The sequence below is a fragment of the Rana temporaria genome, chromosome 6, assembly GCF_905171775.1.
Source record: "Rana temporaria chromosome 6, aRanTem1.1, whole genome shotgun sequence".
Classification (NCBI taxonomy): Eukaryota; Metazoa; Chordata; class Amphibia; order Anura; family Ranidae; genus Rana; species Rana temporaria.
This window is the reverse complement of record NC_053494.1, coordinates 222,409,361-222,435,122: the sequence shown is the minus strand read 5'-3', so window position 1 is coordinate 222,435,122 and position 25,762 is coordinate 222,409,361. Positions and strand designations below refer to the sequence as shown.

Sequence of the window (25,762 nt, the reverse complement as noted above, 5' to 3'; positions counted from 1 at the left end):
ATTCAATTATTAAAATCACAGTTCATAGCGGAGAGTATACAGTACATCGATTTACACAGGTGGTCACAATAAATAGATCTCATGTAGAACAAAAAACAACTTGCACAATTGTCCCGACATGTTTCGCTAAATGCTTCTTCAAGGGATGTGCAAGAAATGTCAGCATCAGGAAAGACGATACAAATGTAAGAACACAAATATACAAATTAGGTTGAACAGATACTGCAGTTAAATAACAAATATCAAAATCTTTAACATATCAATCGGGCATCAACAGTAGGTATGCTCACCCCGCAAACCGAGACCAACAATGACCACCACCACTGGTAGGGAATACAGTGGAACCTTGGTTTAAGAGTAACTTGGTTTGAGAGCTTATTGATTTGGGAGAAACTTTTTTTTAATTTTTTTTATTCTGACTCAGTTTTCAAGTGTTGACTCGCAAGACGAGCAGAATTCAAGCTAACTAGGCCTGCAATACCTCATTTGGCCTGAGGTACGGGGGCGCAGGACCCGAGACGAAAATAGGCCTGCAGTACCTCATTTGGCCTGAGGTACAGGGGTGCATGAGCCGAGCAGAGCCGAAAATAAGCCTGCAGTACCTAATTTGGCCTGAGGAATGGGGGCGCAGGAGCTGAAGTGTCCTCGGGCATTTTTGGACGTTTTTGGTGCTCTCTGGCGCCCCCCCTCCCACTTCTGGCCACATGCGGTATTGAATCCCATTGAAGTCAATGCGGAACAAATTATTTTAGTTTCCATTGGGGTGGATTCAAGAAGCAATTGCGCCTGTGTAACCATAGGTTACACAGCGCAATTGCTTACTTGCCCCGGCGTAACGAGTGCTCCTGATTCAGGAACCTCGTTACGCCGACTGCAGCCTAAGATATGCGCGGCATAAGGCTCTTATGCCCGCATATCTTAGGCTGCATTCTTGTGATGGCCGCTAGGTGGCGTTCCCGTTGTGCTCAGCGTATAGTATGCAAATTGCATACTAACGCCGATTCACAACATTGCGCGAGCCCTGCGTACGCAGTTTACGTTGTTTCCGTACGGTGGTTTTTGCGTAAGGCTGCCCCTGCTATTAGTCTGGGAGGGGCAGCCAATGTTACGTATACCCGTCGTTCCCGCGTCGCGAAATTTGAATTTTACGTATTTTGCGTAAGTGAATCGTGAATGGCGCTGGACGCAAATGACGTCCTTGCGACGTCATTTGCCGCAATGCACGTCAGGGAAAGTTTCCAGACGGAGCATGCGCTCTACGATCGGCACGGGAACGCGCCTAATTTAAATGATTCCCGCCCCCTACGGGATCATTTAAATTGCGCGCGCTTGCGCCGGGCATTTTGCCGGCGCGCCCACGCAATTTACGGAGCTGCTGCTCCGTGAATCAAGGGCAGCGCAGCAAATTTGCGGGGGCGCAGGGCAAAAACTTTGCCCTGCGCCTCCGTAAATAATGCGCAATTCTTACTGAATCCGGGCCATTGACTTCTATGGGTAAACCCGCTTTGATATGCGAGTACTTTGGATTACGAGCATTCTCCTGGAACGCACAAATTCTCGTAATCCGAGGTTCAACTGTGCCTGTTTGTCGCCAACTGAAAAGTCCATAAGCACCGTGACGGTCCCCTTTTCTCTTCTCTTTCCCATTTTACACAACAGAAATAAATATTTTTTTTAAAACGGCCTAAGACTAATCCTCACCATCTCTGATCAGGTAGGTGGCAGAAGTTGTGAACACGGGACCCCTAGAGTGGCAGTTGCCCTCCTACCCCAGCCTCTTCTTGCCACCAGTAGTCAGGCATTCTCCATTTGGATTCCATTATTTCCACCTTTTTGAATGTTCCATGTCATAGTGTCAGGTCTCTGGTGTGAGGCCGGATTGCTGAGAGGGCGCCCCTTGCGGCTAAGTTCACCGCACCCCTGGGGATGAGACAGAGAGTGCGGGGCCCAAAGGTGCACAGATTGCCGGTACTGCTGCTGACTGGGTAGATGCAGGCAGAAGGTAGCTGGGGTGTGCTGGAAGAGAAGACTCGGTAGCCGTGCAAGGAAGGGTTCTGGTGCGGTACCGTAGGTAAACCAAGAACGGAGTCTGGAGCCAGGCCAAGGGTTATACACAGGAATCGGTCCAAGGGAATTTACAGGAACAAGCCGGTTTATACACAGGAGCAGAAGATAATCGAGTAGTCAGCCAAGCCGGGGTCAGATGCGAGGAGATATGCAGAGTCACAGGTTCAGACGTAAGCCAGAGATTCAGGATATACAGGAGACACAGGAAGCCGATGATAATCCGGCAACCTGTATGCGCCAGTGACAGGTTTAAATAGGCCGGGGGGGGGGGTGCGCCCCCACACAGTCACGGCGTGCGCGCCGTCCGACGTGCGCATGTGCATGGGAGTAAGTCTGGCGCGGCCATGAAGAACTCGGCTATTTCCTAGACACATAGGCCCATATTCTCAGTGAAGTTACGATGGAGTAACTCAGGATACTCCATCGTATCTCCCTTTTTTGGCCCGTGTATCTATGCTCCTGATTCTTAGAATCATTTTTGCATAGATACACTTAAAGCGGTGGTTCACCCTCCTTTCCATCATTAGACCATTAAATTCGGCATCGTAGCGCGAGCTACGGTATGCCGGTCTTAAATTTTTAATCCCCGTACTCACTGTGGTATCGATGATTGAAGAATCCGACTCCCGCGGGGAATGGGCGTTCCTATGGAGAGGGAGGATGATTGACGGCCGGCTCTGGCACGTCACGCTCCCCGAAGACAGCCGGAGTAGGTCTCGGCTATTCACGACGCCTGCGCACAGGCTATGCGCAGGCGCTGTGAATAGCCAAGCCTATTTCGGCTATTTCCGGAGAAGCGTGACGCGCCAGAGCCGGCCGTCAATCACCTTCTCTCACCATAGGAACGCCCATTCCCCGGATTCTTCAATCATCGATAGCACAGTGAGTACGGGCATAAAAAATGTAAGACCGGCATACCGTAGCTCGCGCTACGATGCCGAATGTAATGGTCTAATAAAAAAAAACTTTTTTTTTTTTTTTAACAGGGTGAACCCCCGCTTTAAGATCCGCCATCTGTAAGTCACTTACACTGGCGGATCTTAAATGCAATGACGCCGGCCGCCGCTAGATGGCATTTACGTGAAGGAGTCATTTGCATATGCAAATGATCCTTCTACGCCGATTCCCGAACGAGTTTGCGTTGCGTAACCGTTGCTAACGTCGTTTGCGTAAGCGGAAACTTACTCCTGCTATATGAGGGGTAAGTTTCCGCAAGTCTCGCGTAGGCCATGTTACGGATGGCGTCGGGTCCCCGTCGTGTTTTTTCGTCGGGTACGTCGTTTACGTAAGTCGTTCTTGAATACGACTTTACGTCAATGACGCACACGTCGGCGTCATTGACGTTTTCCTCCGAGAACTGGAGCATGCGCACTGGGCTTTTTGAAGCCCGGCGCATGCCCAGTTCTTTCGCATCGGGGGCGCGCTTCATTTGAATAGAAGCCGCCCCCTTGGAGATCCGCCAGGCTACGCCGGGACACTTACACTCCGCTGTCCCAACTTATGGAGCAAGTGTTTGAGGAATACAACACCTGCTCCAGTAAGTTGGGACAGCGGAGTGTAAGTGCCTTAAGCGCAGCTGGCGGAAATTTACTCAGAATATGGGCCTCAGTGATGTCACTGGTTCCATGTCATGGTGATGTCACTGGTTCCATGTCATGGTGATGTCACTGGTTCCATGTCATAGTGATGTCACTGGTTCCATGTCATAGTGATGTCACTGGTTCCATGTCATAGTGATGTCACTGGTTCCATGTCATAGTGATGTCACTGGTTCCATGTCATAGTGATGTCACTGGTTCCATGTCATAGTGATGTCACTGGTTCCATGTCATAGTGATGTCACTGGTTCCTAGTGAATTGATAGGTTGAATATTGTAGAATAACGTTGTGTGTTCAGGTGTCGGGTACACGGTTATTCTCTCCTTTTTGTAAACACAGATCACCGACAAGGAATCCATTGGAGAACCAATCATTTGGCGAGGAGTATTTCACTGACAGATCGCGGGTCAAAAGATGAACGGGAAAACAGATGGGATTTTGGTGGAACTGACGGGAAAGGACAAGATAACTCTTCTGCACCAAGATCATTCACAGACAAATCTAGTCATGAGGATTCCTTCACTCCCGGGAATGAGTCCAGAAGGAACCCGCTAGGACGCCCTATGAACCCAGCCCCCCCAGAGGTATATACGTGCGTTCATTGGAGGGTGGAATACAGCTGGTAATATGAATGGGGCTCTGCCTGTCCTAAATTACAAAGGAATTCCTCCTAGAGCAGGCATGTCCAAAGTCAGGCCCGGGGACCAATTGCGGCCCGCGTGTCTTTTTAATGCGGCCCCACTGGTAATTTGGATATATATCTCTTTTTTTAGCCCCCAACGAATCCTCGAGTGCCGCGCATTCAGAGGCTGCATTCATGTCAATGGTGGGGCTGCATTTAATGTGAGCAGGGCTGCCATCAGGGGGGTACAGGCAGTACACCTGTAAGGTGCCCGGATGGCAGCCCCCTTTTTTTTTTTTTTATAAAAGAAAAAAGGGGGGGTTGCCATCCGGGGGCCCTGTGGACCTCTGGGCCTTTTAACCACTTAAGGACCGCCTCCTGCACATTTACGTCGGCAGAATGGCACGGCTGGGCACAAGCACGTACCTGTACGTCCTCTTTAAGTGCCCAGCCGTGGGGCGCGGGTGCGCACCCGCGACCCGGTCCGAAGCTCCGCGGCCGCGGGACTTGCGGACCCAATCGCCGCTGGAGTCCGGCGATCGGTCCCCGGATCTGAAGAACGAGGAGAGCTGTGTGTGTAAACACGGCTTCCCCGTTCTTCACTGTGGCGGCGCATCGATCGTGTGTTCTCTTATATAGGGAATCACAATAGATGACATCACACCTACAGCCACACCCCCCTACAGTTAGAAACACAAATGAGGTCACACATAACCCCATCAGCGCCCCCTAGTGGTTAACTCCCAAACTGCAATTGTCATTTTCACAGTAAACAACGCATTTTAAATGCATTTTTTGCTGTGAAAATGACAATGGTGCCAAAAATGTGTCAAAATTGTCCGAAGTGTCCGCCATAATATTGCAGTCACGAAAAAAATCACTGATCGCCGCCAATAGTAGTAAAAAATAATTAATAAAAATGCAATAAAATTATCCCCTATTTTGTAAACGCTATAAATTTTGCGCAAACTAATCAATAAACGCTTATTGCGATTTTTTTTTTTTACCAAAAATATGTAGAAGAATACGTATCGGCCTAAACTGAGGAAACATTTTTTTTTTATATATATTTTTGGGGATATTTATTATAGCAAAGAGTAAAAAATATTGCATTTTTTCAAAATTGTCGCTCTATTTTTGTTTATAGCGCAAAAAATAAAAACCGCAGAGGTGATCAAATACCACCAAAAGAAAGCTCTATTTGTGGGGGAAAAAGGACGCCAATTTTGTTTGGGAGCCATGTCGCACGACTGCGCAATTGTCAGTTAAAGCGACGCAGTCCCGAATCGCTAAAAAGGGGCCAGGTCCTTTAGCTGCATTTTGGTCCGGGTCTTAAGTGGTTAAGGTACATGTGAGCAGGGACTGCCATCAGGGGGGTACAGGCAGTACACCTGTAAGGGGACCGGATGGCAACCCCCGTTTTTTTTTTTTTTTTATAAAAAACCTCCAGGCCCCTGGGGACCTCTGGGCCCTTTAATAAAAACAAAAACAATGGCCCAGATTCTTAACCGAGATACGCCGTCGTATTTATGCGCCTGATTCTTAGAATCAGTTACGCATAGATATCCATTAGATTCGACAGGCGTAAGTCTCTTACGCCGTCAGATCTAAACTGGCATTTTTTTTTGACCGCTAGGTGGCGCTTCCGTCGAATTCCGTGTCGAGTATGCAAATTAGCTAGATACGCGAATTCCCAAACGTACGCGCGGCCGACGCAGTAAAGTTACAACGTTTACGTTAGGCTTTTCCCGGCGTAAAGTTGCCCCTGCTATATGAGGCGCAGCCAATGTTAAGTATGGCCGTCCTTCCCGCGTCAAAATTTTAAAAAGTTACGTCGTTTGCGTAAGTCGTCCGTGAATGGGGCTGGGCGTCATTTACGTTATGTCGAAACCAATGACGTCCTTGCGACGTCATTTGGAGCAATGCACACTGGGATATTTTACGGAGGGCGCATGCGCAGTTTGTTCGGCGCGGGGACGCGCTTGATTTAAATTATGCACGCCCCCTACCCGCCAAATTTGAATTCCGCCGGGTGATTTACGCTACGCCGCCGCAACTTACGGAGCAAGTGCTTTGAGAATACAGCACTTGCCCGTGTAAGTTGCGGAGGCATAACGTAAATCAGATACGTTACGCCCGCACAATTTTGCGCGGCTGTACGTGAATCTGCCCCAATATATATTATATTATGACTTTCGATGAAGTCATGATGACAACTTTTTCAACACAATTTTGAAACTGTGGACTTTTTATTTAGAACGGTTGTTGCATTGTCCATATTCAGTTTTTTGGGGATTGGAGTTTATGTTTTTCTACATCACTATATGTTTCACCTACATTGGTGAATATTAATTCATTTTTGGATGCTCCATTTTTGAGGTGACACTTTTTTTCTTTGCAGGATTCATCTACACGTAGCAAATCTGTGCTGTTCCCACTTATTCACATTTATTCTTGAATATTTGGTTACTAACACGGAAGTTTTAGATTTCACTGGTGAAAATCATTGCATTTGTTCACTATTTACATTTCTTTGTATTTCAATATCATGTATTTCCTCTGAAGGGTCACTCCTCACAAGGTTTTGAATATTGTCATAGAGAAGGTTTATATACATATCTCTAAGTGACAGTAATAGTGCCACACTTATATATATATATTTTTTTCACTTTCACAAATATTAGTCTGTTTGTAGTGTTTGGCAGCTCACTATTTCTTATTGTAGGATTGGCGTAATATTTTCTCCATTCTTTATACATACAGTTGGGTCCATATAGATTTGCACAATTTTTGTTTTTTTCAGGTATTTACCAAAACATAATCAATCTTAAGTTTTATAATGGATATGGGCTGAAAGTCTGCACTCTCAGGTATAATTTGACGGTATGTTCATCCAAATCGGGGGAAGGGTTTAGGAATTACTGCTCTTAAGAGCCACCCCCCCCCCTTTTTTAAGGGACCAAAAGTAATTTGATAATTGAATGAAAAGCTGATTCATGGTCAGGTGTGGGCTATTCCTTTGTTATTTCTTCATCAATGAAGCAGGTAAAAGGTCTGGAGTTAATTCTAAGTGTGGTATTTGTACTTGGAATCTATTGCTGTGAACCTACATCATGCCTTCACAGGATCTCTGTCCATGCTGGTGAAACGGGCCTTTGTAAAGGCTTCAAAAATTAATCAAATCCATCAGAGAGATAGCAGCAACATTAGGAGTGGCCAAATCAACAGTTTGGTACATTGTGAGGAAAGAACGCACTGGTGAGCTCGACAACATAAAAAGGCCTGGACATCCACGGAAGACAACAGTGGTGGATGATCGTAGGATCCTCTCTATGGTAAAGAAAATACACATTCTCAACATCCAGACAAGTGAAGGACACTCTCTCCAGGAGGTGGAGACAAGTGAAGGACACTCTCTCCAGGAGGTGGAGACAAGCGAAGGACCCTCTCTCCAGGAGGTGGAGACAAGTGAAGGACACTCTCTCCAGGAGGTGGAGACAAGTGAAGGACACTCTCTCCAGGAGGTGGAGACAAGCGAAGGACCCTCTCTCCAGGAGGTGGAGACAAGCGAAGGACACTCTCTCCAGGAGGTGGAGACAAGCGAAGGACACTCTCTCCAGGGGGTGGAGACAAGCGAAGGACACTCTCTCCAGGGGGTGGAGACAAGCGAAGGACACTCCCTCCAGGGGGTGGAGACAAGCGAAGGACACTCCCTCCAGGAGGTGGAGACAAGCGAAGGACACTCCCTCCAGGAGGTGGAGACAAGCAAAGGACACTCTCTCCAGGAGGTGGAGACAAGTGAAGGACGCTCTCCAGAAGGTGGAGACAAGCCAAGGACGCTCTCGCCAGGAGGTGGAGACAAGCGAAGGACACCCTCCAGGAGGTGGAGACAAGCGAAGGACACTCTCTCCAGGGGGTGGAGACAAGCGAAGGACCCTCTCTCCAGGAGGTGGGCGTATCATTGTCAAAGTCTACAATCAAGAGGAGACTTCACAAGAGTAAATACAGAGGGTTCACCACAAGGTGCAAACCATTCATATGCCTGAAGAATAGAAAAGCCAGATTAGACTTTGCCCAAAAAAATGTAAAAAAGCCAGATCAGTTCTGGAAAAGCATTCTTTGGACAGATGGATGAAACAAAGATTAATCTGTACCAGAATGAAGGGAAGAAAAATGTGTGGAGAAGGCTTGGAAGAGCTCTTGATCCAAAGCACACAGTCATCTGTGGTCACATGGTGGAGCTTGCAGTGTGATGGCATGGACATGCATGGCTTCCAGTGGCACTGGGTCAAAGCCGGGCCTTTATGAGACCCAATCCTATAAATGCTTCCTTTAGATATGATTATACTCTCTGGTCAATCTTCTGTAATCCCCAGACTCCATCCTTGCGCCAATTCTGCCTTAATTCTAAGCTATTCTAATTCATCACTATTCTCACCTATTAGTCACTCTTTACTACCTTTTATTTTTTCAAAAACTTCCTTTGCAGTTGCTTTGTTTACACTTTAGCACTTTATGCACTATTTTTGCACGTCCATACACACTTTTAACACTACTGGATGTGCCGCATTGCCCATCCCGTTATGGAATGGATTTAAAATGCGTTAGGACAATATCCAGTTATTCACATTATATCTACGGTATGTGTCTTCTATCATTGTTTTTCAACACACTATGCACCTTTCAATTGTTTTTTTTTTTTCTCAAAAAAGGATGTTTATTGAAACATATGGTAAAAAAAAACAGGTTACATACATTTTTCCATAACACAATAAAGAAAAAAATAAACAGTTATACAGTCACTCCATTAAGAACAACATTGGACTGCTATAAAAACAAAGAATAACTGTAATCCAGTGGCGTCTGGTGCTCAAAATTTTTGGGGGGGGCGCAAAGGTAAAAAAGAAAAAAATTGCAGCCTTACTGTGCCCATCAAATGCAGCCACTGTGCCATGCCATCAAAGGCAGCCACTGTGCCATCAATTATCACCACTGTGCCATGCCCTCAAATGCAGTCACTGTGCCATGCCATCAAACGCAGCAACTGTGCCATGCCATCAAACGCAGTCGCTGTGCCATGCCATCAAACGCAGTCGCTGTGCCATGCCATCAAACGCAGTCGCTGTGCCATGCCATCAAACGCAGTCGCTGTGCCATGCCATCAAACGCAGTCGCTGTGCCTTGCCATCAAACGCAGTCACTGTGCCTTGCCATCAAACGCAGCCACTGTGCCCCTCAATTGTCGTCACTGTGCCAATTGTCACCACTATGCCCCTCAATTGTCGCCACTGTGCCCTTTAATTGCCACCACTGTGCCCATTGTCACTACTGTGCCCATTGATGCCACTGTGCCCATTGATGCCACTGTGCCCATTGTCACTACTGTGCCCATTGATACCACTGTGCCCATTGTCACTACTGTGCCCATTGATGCCACTGTGCCCATTGTCACTACTGTGCCCATTGTTGCCACTGTGCCCTTTAATTGTTGCCACTGTGCCCATCGTCACTACTGTGCCCATTGATGCCTCTGTGCCCCTTGTCGCCTCTGTGCCCTGTAAAATTCTGGGTTTCCCGGGCCCTCCTGTCACAATACTGTTAGCCCAGATTCAGCCAATGGTTGGACGAAAATTCCCAGTACAGATGGACAATGATCCAAAACACACTGCAAAAGCAACCCAGGAGCTTTTGAAGGTTGTTGAAATAGTTGTTGAAAGGTTAAATGTTTTTATACCACTAACAAAGTTGTCTGCGTGCCCAGATTTTGATAGGTTTGAATATACCTGATGTGATTGTATGTACAGTTTATCCCACCCTGTGTCTCTATGCCAACAAGGAGGGGGGGGGGGTTGTCTCCAGAGTTCTATCCTTGTGTCTGTTCTTCAAATAAAGCCTTATGCTATTGACCCTACACAGAGTTTCGGCTAGTGACTGGGTGGGCTGAGGGATCTTGGATCGTGCTGGTACCCGGCAAGGAAAGCTAATACTGGTCGACATACTTCTCAGGAGTACGGGGGGGCGGGCCTAAAGATGTGTAAGGGGGACCCAAAATTTCTGATAACTGGCCCTTATTTTAATGTATGCCTCCTTGTAGCCCTGATGAAGAGGGAAGTTTTCGGCCTTCGGCATGCGTTGGCTAATTTATTAGGAGCCATTCATTTATTTGGACTGTTCTATCATTTTAGTCTGGTGCTCCTTCTTTAAGTTTTATTGTTTCAGTGACTTTGAGTACCCGTTGCAGGGTTGCCTTGTTTGCATGTGAGCTGCTTAATCAGAGCCTGTGAGTTTAGGGCAGGCATGTCCAAAGTCCGGCCCGCGGGCCAACTGCAGGCCCCCGTTCCGGTTTAATGTGCCCCCCCTGGTAATTTGGATAGGGGCCACAAAAGATATATACTGTATTTATCGGCGCTGCCTCAGAGGGGACGAGGGACGAGTGCCGTCAAATTACATACAGGAGAACAGGGGCGGACTGACCATTCGGTCAGTCGGGCACGGACCGAGGGCCCCATGGCCACTAGGGGGCCCCATCAGGGTTGCCAGCCTTGGTAAAAGCAGGGACAGTTTGTTGGTATCAGTGTTTTCTGACATCTATCACTGAAATGGCCACTACCGACATAATTTTGATGTACAAATCTCGAGATTGTAGCTGCCCCGCCTCTTCACTGCCTTCTCAGCCAATGGGAGCACAGTGTACACGCCCCCTTCTCCAGCGCGGCTTTTTTGACATACGAGCAGGAGATGCCGACTGCTGGAGAGATGAGAGGGAGGAGGGGACAGCCTGCAGTGTGGAGTGGATTGCTGCCTGAAAAAGGTAAGCTGGAAGAATTGTATCACTCAGTGCTTACCTATCCTGGTGAGGAGGGGGAGGGGAGGCTGTGTAGCAGCAGGGCTCCTCTTGCTGTTAGATCGTTTATCTGTGTGTGAGAAGTGCCATGCTTCTGTGCTGAACTTCTCCAATCTCTGCTACATCTCCCTACTCATCACCTGCCCACCAATACACAGGCACAGCCTCCTCTCCTGTATTACCACATGCTATGTCTGTGAGCTACTGGGGCACTACAAGTACCAGCATGGCAGGAGCAGTGTGTTCTATCAGGATAATTTTTGGAAAAAAAGTGCTGGTGTGTGTGTATATATAGATAAATCTTCCAAAAATCATCCTGATAGAACACACTGCTCCTGCCCCTTCTGCCATGCTGGTACTTGTAGTGCCCCAGCAGCTCACAGACATAGCATGTGGTAATACAGGAGAGGAGGAGGCTGTGCCTGTGTATTGGTGGGCAGGTGATGAGTAGGGAGATGTAGCAGAGATTGGAGAAGTTCAGCACAGAAGCATGGCACTTCTCACTATATATATATATACACTGTGTATGTATACAGTGCATGTACATGTGTATACCAGGGGGCGGTCCATCCATTAAGGGCACCACCCCCTCTATGTAGAATGTATAGATTAATGCATTGCATGAATCTATCCATGGCCACCCCCAAAATTCAGGTGTCCATCCCCTTTTAGGACGCTGGGTGCCTACTTTGCGAAGGGGGGGGGGGGTTTGAAGCACCTGATTAGAGCCATAGGCTCTAATAGGCTTCACATTAGGGTGGGCTTGGAGCGCAGAGCACTCAGAGCCCATCCAGGTGGGTTTAGAAAAGCAAATTAATGTTTGCTTTTCTAACAATGAACCGGCACTCCGCCAATCAGGAAGTGCGGGTCTGATACCCATCATGTGATTGGATGAAAGGACAGGCACTCCTATTGGACGCCTAGCAGGAGAAAAGAAGAGATGCAGGGAGTAAGCAGCTCGCCGCTGCCCGTCCCACATCTCACTGCCGTCACTCACTGCCTGACCTGCCACCAAGATGGGGCAAGTGTCGGTCAGACAACAGGGGGGTGGGGTGCTGAAGGTCACAGTGGCTGCATTTAATGGCACGGTGGCTGTATCTGTGCCCCATTAAATGCAGCCAACTGTGCCCCATGTGGGGGGGGGGGTGCTGAGGGTCACAGTGGCTGCATTTGATGGGACACAGTTGGCTGCATTTGATGGCACAGTTGGCTGCATTAGATGGCACAGTTGGCTGCATTTGATGGGGCACAGTAGCTGCATTTGATGGGGCACAGTAGCTGCATTTGATGGCACAGTTGGCTGCATTTGATGGCACAGTTGGCTGCATTTGATGGGGCACAGTTGGCTGCATTTAATGGGGCACAGTTGGCTGCATTTGATGGGGCACAGTTGGCTGCATTTGATGGGGCACAGTTGGCTGCATTTAATGGGGCACAGTTGGCTGCATTTGATGGGGCACAGTTGGCTGCATTTGATGGGGCACAGTTGGCTGCATTTGATGGGGCACAGTAGCTGCATTTGATGGCACAGTTGGCTGCATTTGATGGGGCACAGTTGGCTGCATTTGATGGGGCACAGTAGCTGCATTTGATGGCACAGTTGGCTGCATTTGATGGGGCACAGTTGGCTGCATTTGATGGGGCACAGTTGGCTGCATTTGATGGGGCACAGTTGGCTGCATTTGATGGGGCACAGTTGGCTGCATTAGATGGGGCACAGTTGGCTGCATTAGATGGGGCACAGTTGGCTGCATTTGATGGGGCACAGTTGGCTGCATTTGATGGGGCACAGTTGGCTGCATTTGATGGGGCACAGTGACTGCATTTGATGGGGCACAGTGGCTGCATTTGATGGGGCACAGTTGGCTGCATTTGATGGGGCACAGTTGGCTGCATTTGATGGGGCACAGTTGGCTGCATTTGATGGGGCACAGTTGGCTGCATTTGATGGGGCACAGTTGGCTGCATTAGATGGGGCACAGTGGGCTGCATTTAATGGCACAGTTGGCTGCATTTGATGGGGCACAGTTGGCTGCATTTGATGGGGCACAGTTGGCTGCATTTGATGGGGCACAGTGGCTGCATTTGATGGGGCACAGTTGGCTGCATTTGATGGGGCACAGTGGCTGCATTTGATGGGGCACAGTGGCTGCATTTGATGGGGCACAGTTGGCTGCATTTGATGGGGCACAGTGGCTGCATTTGATGGGGCACAGTTGGCTGCATTTGATGGGGCACAGTAGCTGCATTTGATGGCACAGTGGCTGCATTTGATGGGGCACAGTAGCTGCATTTGATGGGGCACAGTAGCTGCATTTGATGGCACAGTTGGCTGCATTTGATGGCACAGTTGGCTGCATTTGATGGGGCACAGTTGGCTGCATTAGATGGCACAGTTGGATGCATTTGATGGGGCACAGTTGGCTGCATTTGATGGGGCATGATGGGGCACAGTTGGCTGCATTTGATGGGGCACAGTTGGCTGCATTAGATGGCACAGTTGGCTGCATTTGATGGGGCACAGTTGGCTGCATTTGATGGGGCATGATGGGGCACAGTTGGCTGCATTTGATGGGGCACAGTTGGCTGCATTTGATGGGGCACAGTTGGCTGCATTTGATGGGGCACAGTTGGCTGCATTAGATGGGGCACAGTTGGCTGCATTAGATGGCACAGTTGGCTGCATTTGATGGGGCACAGTTGGCTGCATTTGATGGGGCACAGTTGGCTGCATTTGATGGGGCACAGTTGGCTGCATTTGATGGGGCACAGTGGGCTGCATTTGATGGGGAACAGTGGGCTGCATTTGATGGGGCACAGTGGGCTGCATTTGATGGGGCACAGTGGGCTGCATTTGATGGGGCACAGTGGGCTGCATTTGATGGGGCACAGTGGGCTGCATTTGATGGGGCACTGTTGGCTGCATTTGATGGGGCACAGTTGGCTGCATTTGATGGGGCACAGTGGGCTGCATTTGATGGGGCACAGTTGGCTGCATTTGATGGGGCACAGTTGGCTGCATTAGATGGGGCACAGTGGGCTGCATTTAATGGCACAGTTGGCTGCATTTGATGGGGCACAGTTGGCTGCATTTGATGGGGCACATTTGGCTGCATTTGATGGGGCACAGTTGGCTGCATTTGATGGGGCACAGTTGGCTGCATTTGATGGGGCACAGTTGGCTGCATTAGATGGGGCACAGTGGGCTTCATTTAATGGCACAGTTGGCTGCATTTGATGGGGCACAGTTGGCTGCATTTGATGGGGCACAGTTGGCTGCATTTGATGGGGCACAGTGGCTGCATTTGATGGGGCACAGTTGGCTGCATTTGATGGGGCACAGTGGCTGCATTTGATGGGGCACAGTTGGCTGCATTTGATGGGGCACAGTTGGCTGCATTTGATGGGGCACAGTTGGCTGCATTTGATGGGGCACAGTGGCTGCATTTGATGGGGCACAGTTGGCTGCATTTGATGGGGCACAGTAGCTGCATTTGATGGCACAGTGGCTGCATTTGATGGGGCACAGTAGCTGCATTTGATGGGGCACAGTAGCTGCATTTGATGGGGCACAGTAGCTGCATTTGATGGCACAGTTGGCTGCATTTGATGGCACAGTTGGCTGCATTTGATGGGGCACAGTTGGCTGCATTAGATGGCACAGTTGGATGCATTTGATGGGGCATGATGGGGCACAGTTGGCTGCATTTGATGGGGCACAGTTGGCTGCATTTGATGGGGCACAGTTGGCTGCATTAGATGGCACAGTTGGCTGCATTTGATGGGGCATGATGGGGCACAGTTGGCTGCATTTGATGGGGCACAGTTGGCTGCATTTGATGGGGCACAGTAGCTGCATTTGATGGGGCACAGTAGCTGCATTTGATGGCACAGTTGGCTGCATTTGATGGCACAGTTGGCTGCATTTGATGGGGCACAGTTGGCTGCATTAGATGGCACAGTTGGCTGCATTTGATGGGGCACAGTTGGCTGCATTTGATGGGGCATGATGGGGCACAGTTGGCTGCATTTGATGGGGCACAGTTGGCTGCATTAGATGGGGCACAGTTGGCTGCATTAGATGGGGCACAGTGGGCTGCATTAGATGGGGCACAGTGGGCTGCATTAGATGGCACAGTTGGCTGCATTTGATGGGGCACAGTTGGCTGCATTTGATGGGGCACAGTTGGCTGCATTTGATGGGGCACAGTTGGCTGCATTTGATGGGGCACAGTTGGCTGCATTTGATGGGGCACAGTGGGCTGCATTTGATGGGGAACAGTGGGCTGCATTTGATGGGGCACAGTGGGCTGCATTTGATGGGGAACAGTGGGCTGCATTTGATGGGGCACAGTGGGCTGCATTTGATGGGGCACAGTGGGCTGCATTTGATGGGGCACAGTGGGCTGCATTTGATGGGGCACCGTTGGCTGCAGTTGATGGGGCACAGTTGGCTGCATTTGATGGGGCACAGTTGGCTGCATTTGATGGGGCACAGTTGGCTGCATTTGATGGGGCACAGTTGGCTGCATTTGATGGGGCACAGTTGGCTGCATTTGATGGGGCGCAGTTGGCTTCATTTGATGGGGCACAGTTGGCTGCATTTGATGGGGCACAGTTGGCTGCATTAGATGGGGCACAGTTGGCTGCATTTAATGGCACAGTTGGCTGCATTTGATGGGGCACAGTTGGCTGCATTTGATGGGGCACAGTTGGCTGCATTTGATGGGGCACAGTTGGCTGCATTAGATGGGGCACAGTTGGCTGCATTTGATGGGGCACAGTTGGCTGCATTTGATGGGGCACAGTGGCTGCATTTGATGGGGCACAGTTGGCTGCATTTGATGGGGCACAGTTGGCTGCATTTGATGGGGCACAGTTGGCTGCATTTGATGGGGCACAGTAGCTGCATTTGATGGGGCACAGTAGCTGCATTTGATGGCACAGTTGGCTGCATTTGATGGGGCACAGTTGGCTGCATTTGATGGGGCACAGTTGGCTGCATTAGATGGCACAGTTGGCTGCATTTGATGGGGCACAGTTGGCTGCATTTGATGGGGCACAGTTGGCTGCATTAGATGGGGCACAGTTGGCTGCATTTAATGGCACAGTTGGCTGCATTTGATGGGGCACAGTTGGCTGCATTTGATGGGGCACAGTTGGCTGCATTTGATGGGGCACAGTTGGCTGCATTAGATGGGGCACAGTTGGCTGCATTTGATGGGGCACAGTTGGCTGCATTTGATGGGGCACAGTGGCTGCATTTGATGGGGCACAGTTGGCTGCATTTGATGGGGCACAGTTGGCTGCATTTGATGGGGCACAGTTGGCTGCATTTGATGGGGCACAGTAGCTGCATTTGATGGGGCACAGTAGCTGCATTTGATGGCACAGTTGGCTGCATTTGATGGCACAGTTGGCTGCATTTGATGGGGCACAGTTGGCTGCATTTGATGGGGCACAGTTGGCTGCATTAGATGGCACAGTTGGCTGCATTTGATGGGGCACAGTTGGCTGCATTAGATGGGGCACAGTGGGCTGCATTTAATGGCACAGTTGGCTGCATTTGATGGGGCACAGTTGGCTGCATTTGATGGGGCACAGTTGGCTGCATTTGATGGGGCACAGTGGCTGCATTTGATGGGGCACAGTTGGCTGCATTTGATGGGCACAGTGGCTGCATTTGATGGGGCACAGTTGGCTGCATTTGATGGGGCACAGTTGGCTGCATTTGATGGGGCACAGTGGCTGCATTTGATGGGGCACAGTTGGCTGCATTTGATGGGGCACAGTTGGCTGCATTTGATGGGGCACAGTAGCTGCATTTGATGGCACAGTGGCTGCATTTGATGGGGCACAGTAGCTGCATTTGATGGGGCACAGTAGCTGCATTTGATGGCACAGTTGACTGCATTTGATGGCACAGTTGGCTGCATTTGATGGGGCACAGTTGGCTGCATTAGATGGCACAGTTGGATGCATTTGATGGGGCACAGTTGGCTGCATTTGATGGGGCATGATGGGGCACAGTTGGCTGCATTTGATGGGGCACAGTTGGCTGCATTTGATGGGGCACAGTTGGCTGCATTAGATGGCACAGTTGGCTAAATTTGATGGGACACAGTTGGCTGCATTTGATGGGGCATGATGGGGCACAGTTGGCTGCATTTGATGGGGCACAGTTGGCTGCATTTGATGGGGCACAGTAGCTGCATTTGATGGGGCACAGTGGGCTGCATTTGATGGCACAGTTGGCTGCATTTGATGGCACAGTTGGCTGCATTTGATGGCACAGTTGGCTGCATTTGATGGGGCACAGTTGGCTGCATTAGATGGCACAGTTGGCTGCATTTGATGGGGCACAGTTGGCTGCATTTGATGGGGCACAGTTGGCTGCATTTGATGGGGCACAGTTGGCTGCATTTGATGGGGCACAGTTGGCTGCATTAGATGGGGCACAGTTGGCTGCATTAGATGGGGAACAGTGGGCTGCATTAGATGGGGAACAGTGGGCTGCATTAGATGGGGCACAGTGGGCTGCATTAGATGGGGCACAGTTGGCTGCATTTGATGGGGCACAGTTGGCTGCATTTGATGGGGCACAGTTGGCTGCATTTGATGGGGCACAGTTGGCTGCATTTGATGGGGCACAGTGGGCTGCATTTGATGGGGCACAGTGGGCTGCATTTGATGGGGCACAGTGGGCTGCATTTGATGGGGCACAGTGGGCTGCATTTGATGGGGCACAGTGGGCTGCAGTTGATGGGGCACAGTTGGCTGCATTTGATGGGGCACAGTTGGCTGCATTTGATGGGGCACAGTTGGCTGCATTTGATGGGGCACAGTTGGCTGCATTTGATGGGGCACAGTTGGCTGCATTTGATGGGGCACAGTTGGCTGCATTTGATGGGGCACAGTTGGCTGCATTAGATGGGGCACAGTTGGCTGCATTTGATGGGGCACAGTTGGCTGCATTTGATGGGGCACAGTTGGCTGCATTAGATGGGGCACAGTTGGCTGCATTTGATGGGGCACAGTTGGCTGCATTTGATGGGGCACAGTGGCTGCATTTGATGGCACAGTTGGCTGCATTTGATGGGGCACAGTTGTCTGCATTAGATGGCACAGTTGGCTGCATTTGATGGGGCACAGTTGGCTGCATTAGATGGCACAGTTGGCTGCATTTGATGGGGCACAGTTGGCTGCATTTGATGGGGCACAGTTGGCTGCATTTGATGGGGCATGATGGGGCACAGTTGGCTGCATTTGATGGGGCACAGTTGGCTGCATTTGATGGGGCACAGTTGGCTGCATTAGATGGGGCACAGTTGGATGCATTAGATGGGGCACAGTGGGCTGCATTTGATGGGGCACAGTTGGCTGCATTTGATGGGGCATGATGGGGCACAGTTGGCTGCATTTGATGGGGCACAGTTGGCTGCATTTGATGGGGCACAGTTGGCTGCATTTGATGGGGCACAGTTGGCTGCATTAGATGGGGCACAGTGGGCTGCATTAGATGGCACAGTTGGCTGCATTTGATGGGGCACAGTTGGCTGCATTTGATGGGGCACAGTTGGCTGCATTTGATGGGGCACAGTAGCTGCATTTGATGGCACAGTTGGCTGCATTTGATGGCACAGTTGGCTGCATTTGATGGGGCACAGTTGGCTGCATTTGATGGGGCACAGTTGGCTGCATTTGATGGGGCACAGTTGGCTGCATTTGATGGGGCACAGTAGCTGCATTTGATGGGGCACAGTAGCTGCATTTGATGGCACAGTTGGCTGCATTTGATGGCACAGTTGGCTGCATTTGATGGGGCACAGTTGGCTGCATTAGATGGCACAGTTGGCTGCATTTGATGGGGCACAGTTGGCTGCATTTGATGGGGCACAGTTGGCTGCATTTGATGGGGCACAGTTGGCTGCATTTGATGGGGCACAGTTGGCTGCATCAGATGGGGCACAGTTGGCTGCATTAGATGGGGCACAGTGGGCTGCATTTGATGGGGCACAGTTGGCTGCATTTGATGGGGCATGATGGGGCACAGTTGGCTGCATTTGATGGGGCACAGTTGGCTGCATTTGATGGGGCACAGTTGGCTGCATTAGATGGGGCACAGTGGGCTGCATTAGATGGCACAGTTGGCTGCATTTGATGGGGCACAGTTGGCTGCATTTGATGGGGCACAGTTGGCTGCATTTGATGGGGCACAGTTGGCTGCATTTGATGGGGCACAGTAGCTGCATTTGATGGCACAGTTGGCTGCATTTGATGGCACAGTTGGCTGCATTTGATGGGGCACAGTTGGCTGCATTTGATGGGGCACAGTTGGCTGCATTAGATGGCACAGTTGGCTGCATTTGATGGGGCACAGTTGGCTGCATTTGATGGGGCACAGTTGGCTGCATTAGATGGGGCACAGTTGGCTGCATTAGATGGGGCACAGTTGGCTGCATTAGATGGGGCACAGTTGGCTGCATTAGATGGCACAGTTGGCTGCATTTGATGGGGCACAGTTGGCTGCATTTGATGGGGCACAGTTGGCTGCATTTGATGGGGCACAGTTGGCTGCATTTGATGGGGCACAGTGGGCTGCATTTGATGGGGAACAGTGGGCTGCATTTGATGGGGCACAGTGGGCTGCATTTGATGGGGCACAGTTGGCTGCATTTGATGGGGCACAGTTGGCTGCATTTGATGGGGCACAGTGGCTGCATTTGATGGGGCACAGTGAGGCTGCAATTGTTTGCCCATGAGAGGCTTCTGGTGAATTTAGTGGGTCACCAACTCTAAGCCACTCGACATGTCACGGAGCTTGATGCCTCTCCGCATGGGTTTGCCCACATTCATGTTGCATCAAAAAAAGATGGCGGCCATCTCTAAGCCTGGGGGCCCCATAATCTCCTATTGCCCGGGGGCCCTATGAGTTGTCAGTCCGCCCCTGCAGGAGAATCTCCTGTTTACTCGGTGGCATCTGTAATAGGAAGTCCCGTCTCCTGGGCTGCCATTGGACGACTCCTCTGTCTATCATAGGAGGCGGGACATTGCATTAAAGAGGCTGCTGTGTAAACAGGAGATTCTCCTGTATGTAATCTGTTGGTGCTCGTCCCCTCCGAGGCTGCATATGGACATTGATCAGGCTGCCCTGATGGCAATAGCGAGGCTGCATTCATGGCAATGGCAAAGGCTGCATTCATGGCAATGGCAAAGGCTGCATTCATGGCAATGGCAAAGGCTGCATTCATGGCAATGGCAAAGGCTGCATTCATGGCAATGGCAAAGGCTGCATTCATGGCAATGGCAAAGGCTGCATTCATGGCAATGACGAGGCTGCATTCATGGCAATGGTGAGCCTGCATTAATGGCAAAGGTGAGCTGCAGATGGGCACTGATTAGGCTGCATTGATGGGCGCTGCATTGATGGGCACTGCAGTCATCACCATCACTGTAGCTCTTCCAGGATGAGGAACATAAAACAGAAAGAAAATTGCACCAGTTTAAGAGAATACCTTCCCATCCCCCAAATTCTGGTACTTCTTTCACCTGCACGTAATGTATCTGTTGAACGGTTAAACAGATATAATGGAGAAGAATGGAAAAGCATTGTTGCTGCCAACCACAGACCAGGTAGGATATGATGTTGGCTATGTACTGCCAATCCCTTGTTTTCTAAAATCTAAAGAAAACTTTTATTAGTGTTCAGCATGGGGGTTAAAGACAAAAAACACCGCAGCCAGGTAGTTCAGCACACGCAGGTGCAGTCTATCTGGAACCAGTGCCCAGAACACGGCACCAACATATCAATAAAAGGTAAAAAAAAAAAAACATTCAACATTTGTGTCAGTGTGTGTAGCCCTTGCAGAAGGACACAGACAATGCCTTGAAAAAGTTTTGTCATGTTGCAACCAAAAACGTAAATGTATTTTATTTGAATTTTATGTGATAGACCAGGGGTCTCCAAACTGCGGCCCAAGGGCCAGATGTGGCCCTTTGCTAGCCTTTATCCGGCCCTTGGGGCACTATACCTCCCACTGACACCAACAAGGGGGCACTATTTCTTCCACCGATACCAATGATGGGATACTATTCCTCTTACTAATAAGGGGCACTACTATTCCTTTCACTGACCACCAACCCTGAGGCCGTATTTATTCTCACTGATGCTGGGCTCAGGACATTTACTGCCCCCCCGCTGGCCACAATCCGGCCCTCCTAAAGTCTGAAGGACAATAAACTGGCCATTGGTTTGAAAAGTTTGGAGACCCCTGTGAGAGACCAACACAAAGTGTCACATAATTGTGAAGTGGAAGGAAAATGATAAATGGTTTTCAATATTTTTTTTTACAAATCTCAACCTGTCGACCTGAGAGCTAAAGGAACCTGTTACTGCCAGTTGTATATATTGTGTTTGGGATTGGTCGGGGTGAGTTGGACCCACTGAACGATACAAGATAAAAGACAACTTTGTACACACCATATTGGTGGAAATGTAGAAAAAGAGAGGAATGTGTGTGTTTTTTTTGTTTTGTTTTTCATTTATTTTTTTTTACCCAATTATATGACCTGACATCTCTTATTCTGTATTTTGTTGTCTTTTCAGATCTTTACGAAAGTCACAGCAAAATTAGATAAGGAATGGTTCACGGAAGCTTTACAAGAGCATATGAAAGCGGAAATGCCATCTCTCTCTATAAAGAATGAATCTGATTTTGTGGAGGTGATAGGAAAATTTGAAGAGATACAACTGGTGCACGGCTATCTCCAGGGGAAACTGGAGCATAAATTCAGCGCAGAGAAGCCTCCAGACACATCCAGTGATTGGAGTCCCACCGACAGCTCGGCAGACCAGGTGTGCGTTCCATCGGCCTTGTATGAATACATTATGGAGATCTACAGAACAGAGATGGACGATCTACAGAGAACAAATGGAGTGAGGATTGACCATCACTCCACACCGGAAGGATCCACATATGTCAGATTTATCTCTCAGGGATCAGGATCCTCACCTGAGAAAGCCAAGGAGAGATTTACAGACAAGGTACAGAAGGTGACGGGTGACTGGAGCCAGGAAACGGTGAATTCCTCAGTTGTCCCCCTGACAATCTCTGACATCAAAGAGCGAGTCAAAGCTTGGTGGAGTAATACTCTGGTGATACAAGGAGAGAACAAGGACATCGTCCTTCGTGGTCCAGGAGATGAGTTGTCCCAGGTGAAGACGTTCTTAGAGACTACTGACCACAAACCTTCAGACCACAAACCTTCAGACTATAAAACTTCAGACCACAAACCTTCAGACCACAAACCCGCTCGCCCTCCCAGGCCTGTGACCATCTCCACCAGCAATATGAAGACGGAGATCGAGGTAGACGCCAGACACATGGATATCCTGAGGAAATTAAAGTACAGGCAGATCTCTGACATTGAGAAGAAGTACAATGTGAAGATGGAAGAAAACAAGAAAAATGTCAGCTCCCTTGTCACCTTCAGATCCCTGAATGCACCCCCTGACCTTTCACCCCACGCCTCTCACAGCTTCATCACCCTTCTGCAGAAAACTTTCTTTAATATCGAAAGAAAAGAAATCAGCGTGAAGCCGGAATTCACGGAGGAGAGAGTGAGTCTGGTGCAGAAACAGCTGATGATGGCGGGAATAGACATTGTGATGGAATATTCCAAAGGCACTTTGCTCCTCATCGGCCATCCAGTCCATGTCGCTCTTGCTGAGGAGAAACTCAATGGAAACCAGAATTCAGGAAGAGGTCAGGCAGCAGCTGCCTCAGAAGAGAAAATGGATACCAGTAGTTCCTCAGCTGCTACGAAGAAAGAAGAAGAGCCAGACAAGTGTCCTATCTGTCTGTGTGAGATGAAAGATAAGGTGATATTGGAGAAGTGTAAGCATGCGTACTGTAAGGACTGTCTTAAACAACTCATGGCCCATAAACCTGTGTGTGCGATATGTGGAGTCTCTTATGGGACAGTCACAGGAGACCAGCCTGACGGAACTATGAACGTGAACACAAGAAAATACCAACACCTACCGGGATATTCTGGATGTGGAACCATAGAGATCATCTATGACATCCCATCGGGCATCCAGAAGGTGAGTGTAGCTAACATGCAGGGGCGGACTGACCATTGACTCACTCGGACACTGCCCGAGGGCCCCATGCCACTAGGGGGCCCCATAAGGGTTGCCAGGCTCAGTAAAACCAGGGACAGTATGTAAAAATCTATGTTTTTTTTACATCTGTCCCTGATATGTCTGAAACTGACATGCTTTTGATGTGAAAATCCCGAGATTTTAGCTGCCCCGCCTCTGCACTACCTCCTGGCGTGGTGGCCATCTGTAAGCCCAGGGGCCCCATAATCTTCTATTGCCCGGGGGCCCCATGAGTTGTCAGTCCGCCCCTGCTAACATGTGACAATGACAGATTCTCCCAATAGATAGACTTCTTCCCCCTCAGCACCGACATCATGACATTTAGTTCATTTAATTTGCTGACATTGGTTTTTGGATGCATAAAGTTCCTAGCAGAAAATTATTATATTATTATTGTTATACACAATTTATAGAGCGCCAACAGTTTACGCAGCGCTTTACAATGTATAGGGGGGACAGCACAATTACAGTACAGTTCAATACAGAAGCTACAGGAGGGCTCGGCTCATAGAGCTTACATTCTAAATGGAGGGGGTGGTGGTAAAAGAGGGAATAGATGCAGAGAATGATTTGATGGGGGTGGCTCGAGGATAGTTAGGTGGGTGTGGGATAGGCTTCCCTGAATAAATTAGTTTTCAGGAATCTCCTAAAGGTGGACAGATTAGGGGCTCATCGGACATACTGGGGCAGGGAGTTCCAGAGGATGGGAGAGGCTCTGGAGAATCCTGAAGGCGAGCATGGGAGGAGGTAACAAGGGAGCTGGAGGGCAGGAGGTCCTGGGAGGAGCGGAGGGGACGATATCTGCAGATGAGGTTGGTGATGTAGATGGGGCAATGTTGTGAATGGCCTTGTACATTGTGGTTAGCATTTTGAATTTTACACGGTGGGGTAGGGGAAGCCAGTGAAGGGAGCAGCAGTCACGGATCGGTTAGTGAGGTGTATTAGTCTAGCAGCAGAATTCATAATAGACTGAAGGGGGAGGAGCCTGTGTAAGGGTAGGCCATTAAAGGGGAGTTCCTTTATTAAAAGTCAGCAGCTATAAAAAGTGTAGCTGCTGACTTTTAATAAACCGACACTTACCTGCTCCACGGTCCAGCGATGCGGCCACCCAGAGCGTCGCTCCTCTCCGCCGGCGCCTCCATTCAGACTGTGGGCACCCGACCGTGACAGCTTTCGGCTTCACGGTCAGGCATGCACTGCGATCTCACGTGTCCCAGGAGATCGCCTAGGGGGAGGGGCCGCCTAAGGCGAGAGGAGGAGTCGCCCAGGCGGTCTCTGGGCGGAAGGAGGTAGTCCCACTCCTACCAAAGCCCCCCCCAAAAAAAATGACATGCCAAATGTGGCATGTAAGGGGGTGAGGAGTGCTTAAAGCGGAAGTTCCACTTTTGGGTGGAACTCCGCTTTAAGGAGAGAGTTGCAGTAGTCAAGGTGGGAAATAATCGCGGAGTGAATAATTTGCTTTGTGGTGTCATTAGTCAGGACGGGTCGGATTCTGGAGATGTTGCGGAGGGTAAGGCGGCAGGATTTAGCCAGTGATTGGATGTGGGGGCTAAAGGAGAGGTCAGAGTCAAGGATTACACCCAGCACCCTGCCATGTGTGGAGGGACCAATGGTTGTGTTGTTGATATTAATGGTGAAGCCACACAGGGGGGGAGGGGTCGGGAAGGAGGAAATATAACGAGCTCAGTTTTAGAAAGATTGAGTTTGAGGAAGTGGTGTGACATCCACACCGATATGTCATTCAGTAAGTTTGAGATCCGTTAGGAGATGGAGGGGGTGTGTTGAGGAGATGGAGGGGGTGTGTTGAGGAGATGGAGGGGGTGAGTGGAGGAGATGGGGGGGGGTGTTGAGGAGATGGGGGGGGTGTGTTGAGGAGATGGAGGGGGTGTGTTGAGGAGATGGAGGGGGTGTGTTGAGGAGATGGAGGGGGTGTGTTGAGGAGATGGAGGGGGTGTGTTGAGGAGATGGAGGGGGTGTGTTGAGGAGATGGAGGGGGTGTGTTGAGGAGATGGAGGGGGTGAGTTGAGGAGATGGAGGGGGTGAGTTGAGGAGATGAGGGGGTGAGTTGAGGAGATGAGGGGGTGAGTTGAGGAGATGAGGGGGTGAGTTGAGGAGATGAGGGGGTGAGTTGAGGAGATGAGGGGGTGAGTTGAGGAGATGGAGGGGGTGAGTTGAGGAGATGGAGGGGGTGAGTGGAGGAGATGAGGGGGTGAGTTGAGGAGATGAGGGGGTGAGTTGAGGAGATGGAGGGGTGAGTTGAGGAGATGGAGGGGTGAGTTGAGGAGATGGAGGGGGTGAGTTGAGGAGAGGGAGGGGGTGAGTTGAGGAGATGGAGGGGGTGAGTTGAGGAGATGGAGGGGGTGAGTTGAGGAGATGGAGGGGGTGAGTTGAGGAGATGGAGGGGGTGAGTTGAGGAGATGGAGGGGGTGAGTTGAGGGGGTGAGTTGAGGAGATGAGGGGGTGA

The 25,762-nt window shown here is 49.8% G+C and overlaps 2 protein-coding genes across 4 annotated transcripts in view; both read left to right on the top strand.

Moving 5' to 3' along the window:
• The window catches only part of LOC120944301 (protein mono-ADP-ribosyltransferase PARP14-like), a 575,277-nt gene that overhangs the window by 302,179 nt on the left and 247,336 nt on the right, over positions 1–25,762 (top strand). The window lies entirely within an intron of this gene.
• LOC120944304 (E3 ubiquitin-protein ligase DTX3L-like) overlaps positions 1–25,762 on the top strand; it is a 73,900-nt gene that overhangs the window by 35,729 nt on the left and 12,409 nt on the right. For all 3 annotated transcript variants that reach the window (XM_040358338.1, XM_040358337.1, XM_040358339.1), the window contains 2 exons: positions 4,006–4,250; positions 21,739–23,238. In XM_040358338.1, coding sequence (XP_040214272.1) covers positions 4,006–4,250; positions 21,739–23,238 — 1,745 coding nt within the window. The remainder of the gene's footprint in view (positions 1–4,005; positions 4,251–21,738; positions 23,239–25,762) is intronic.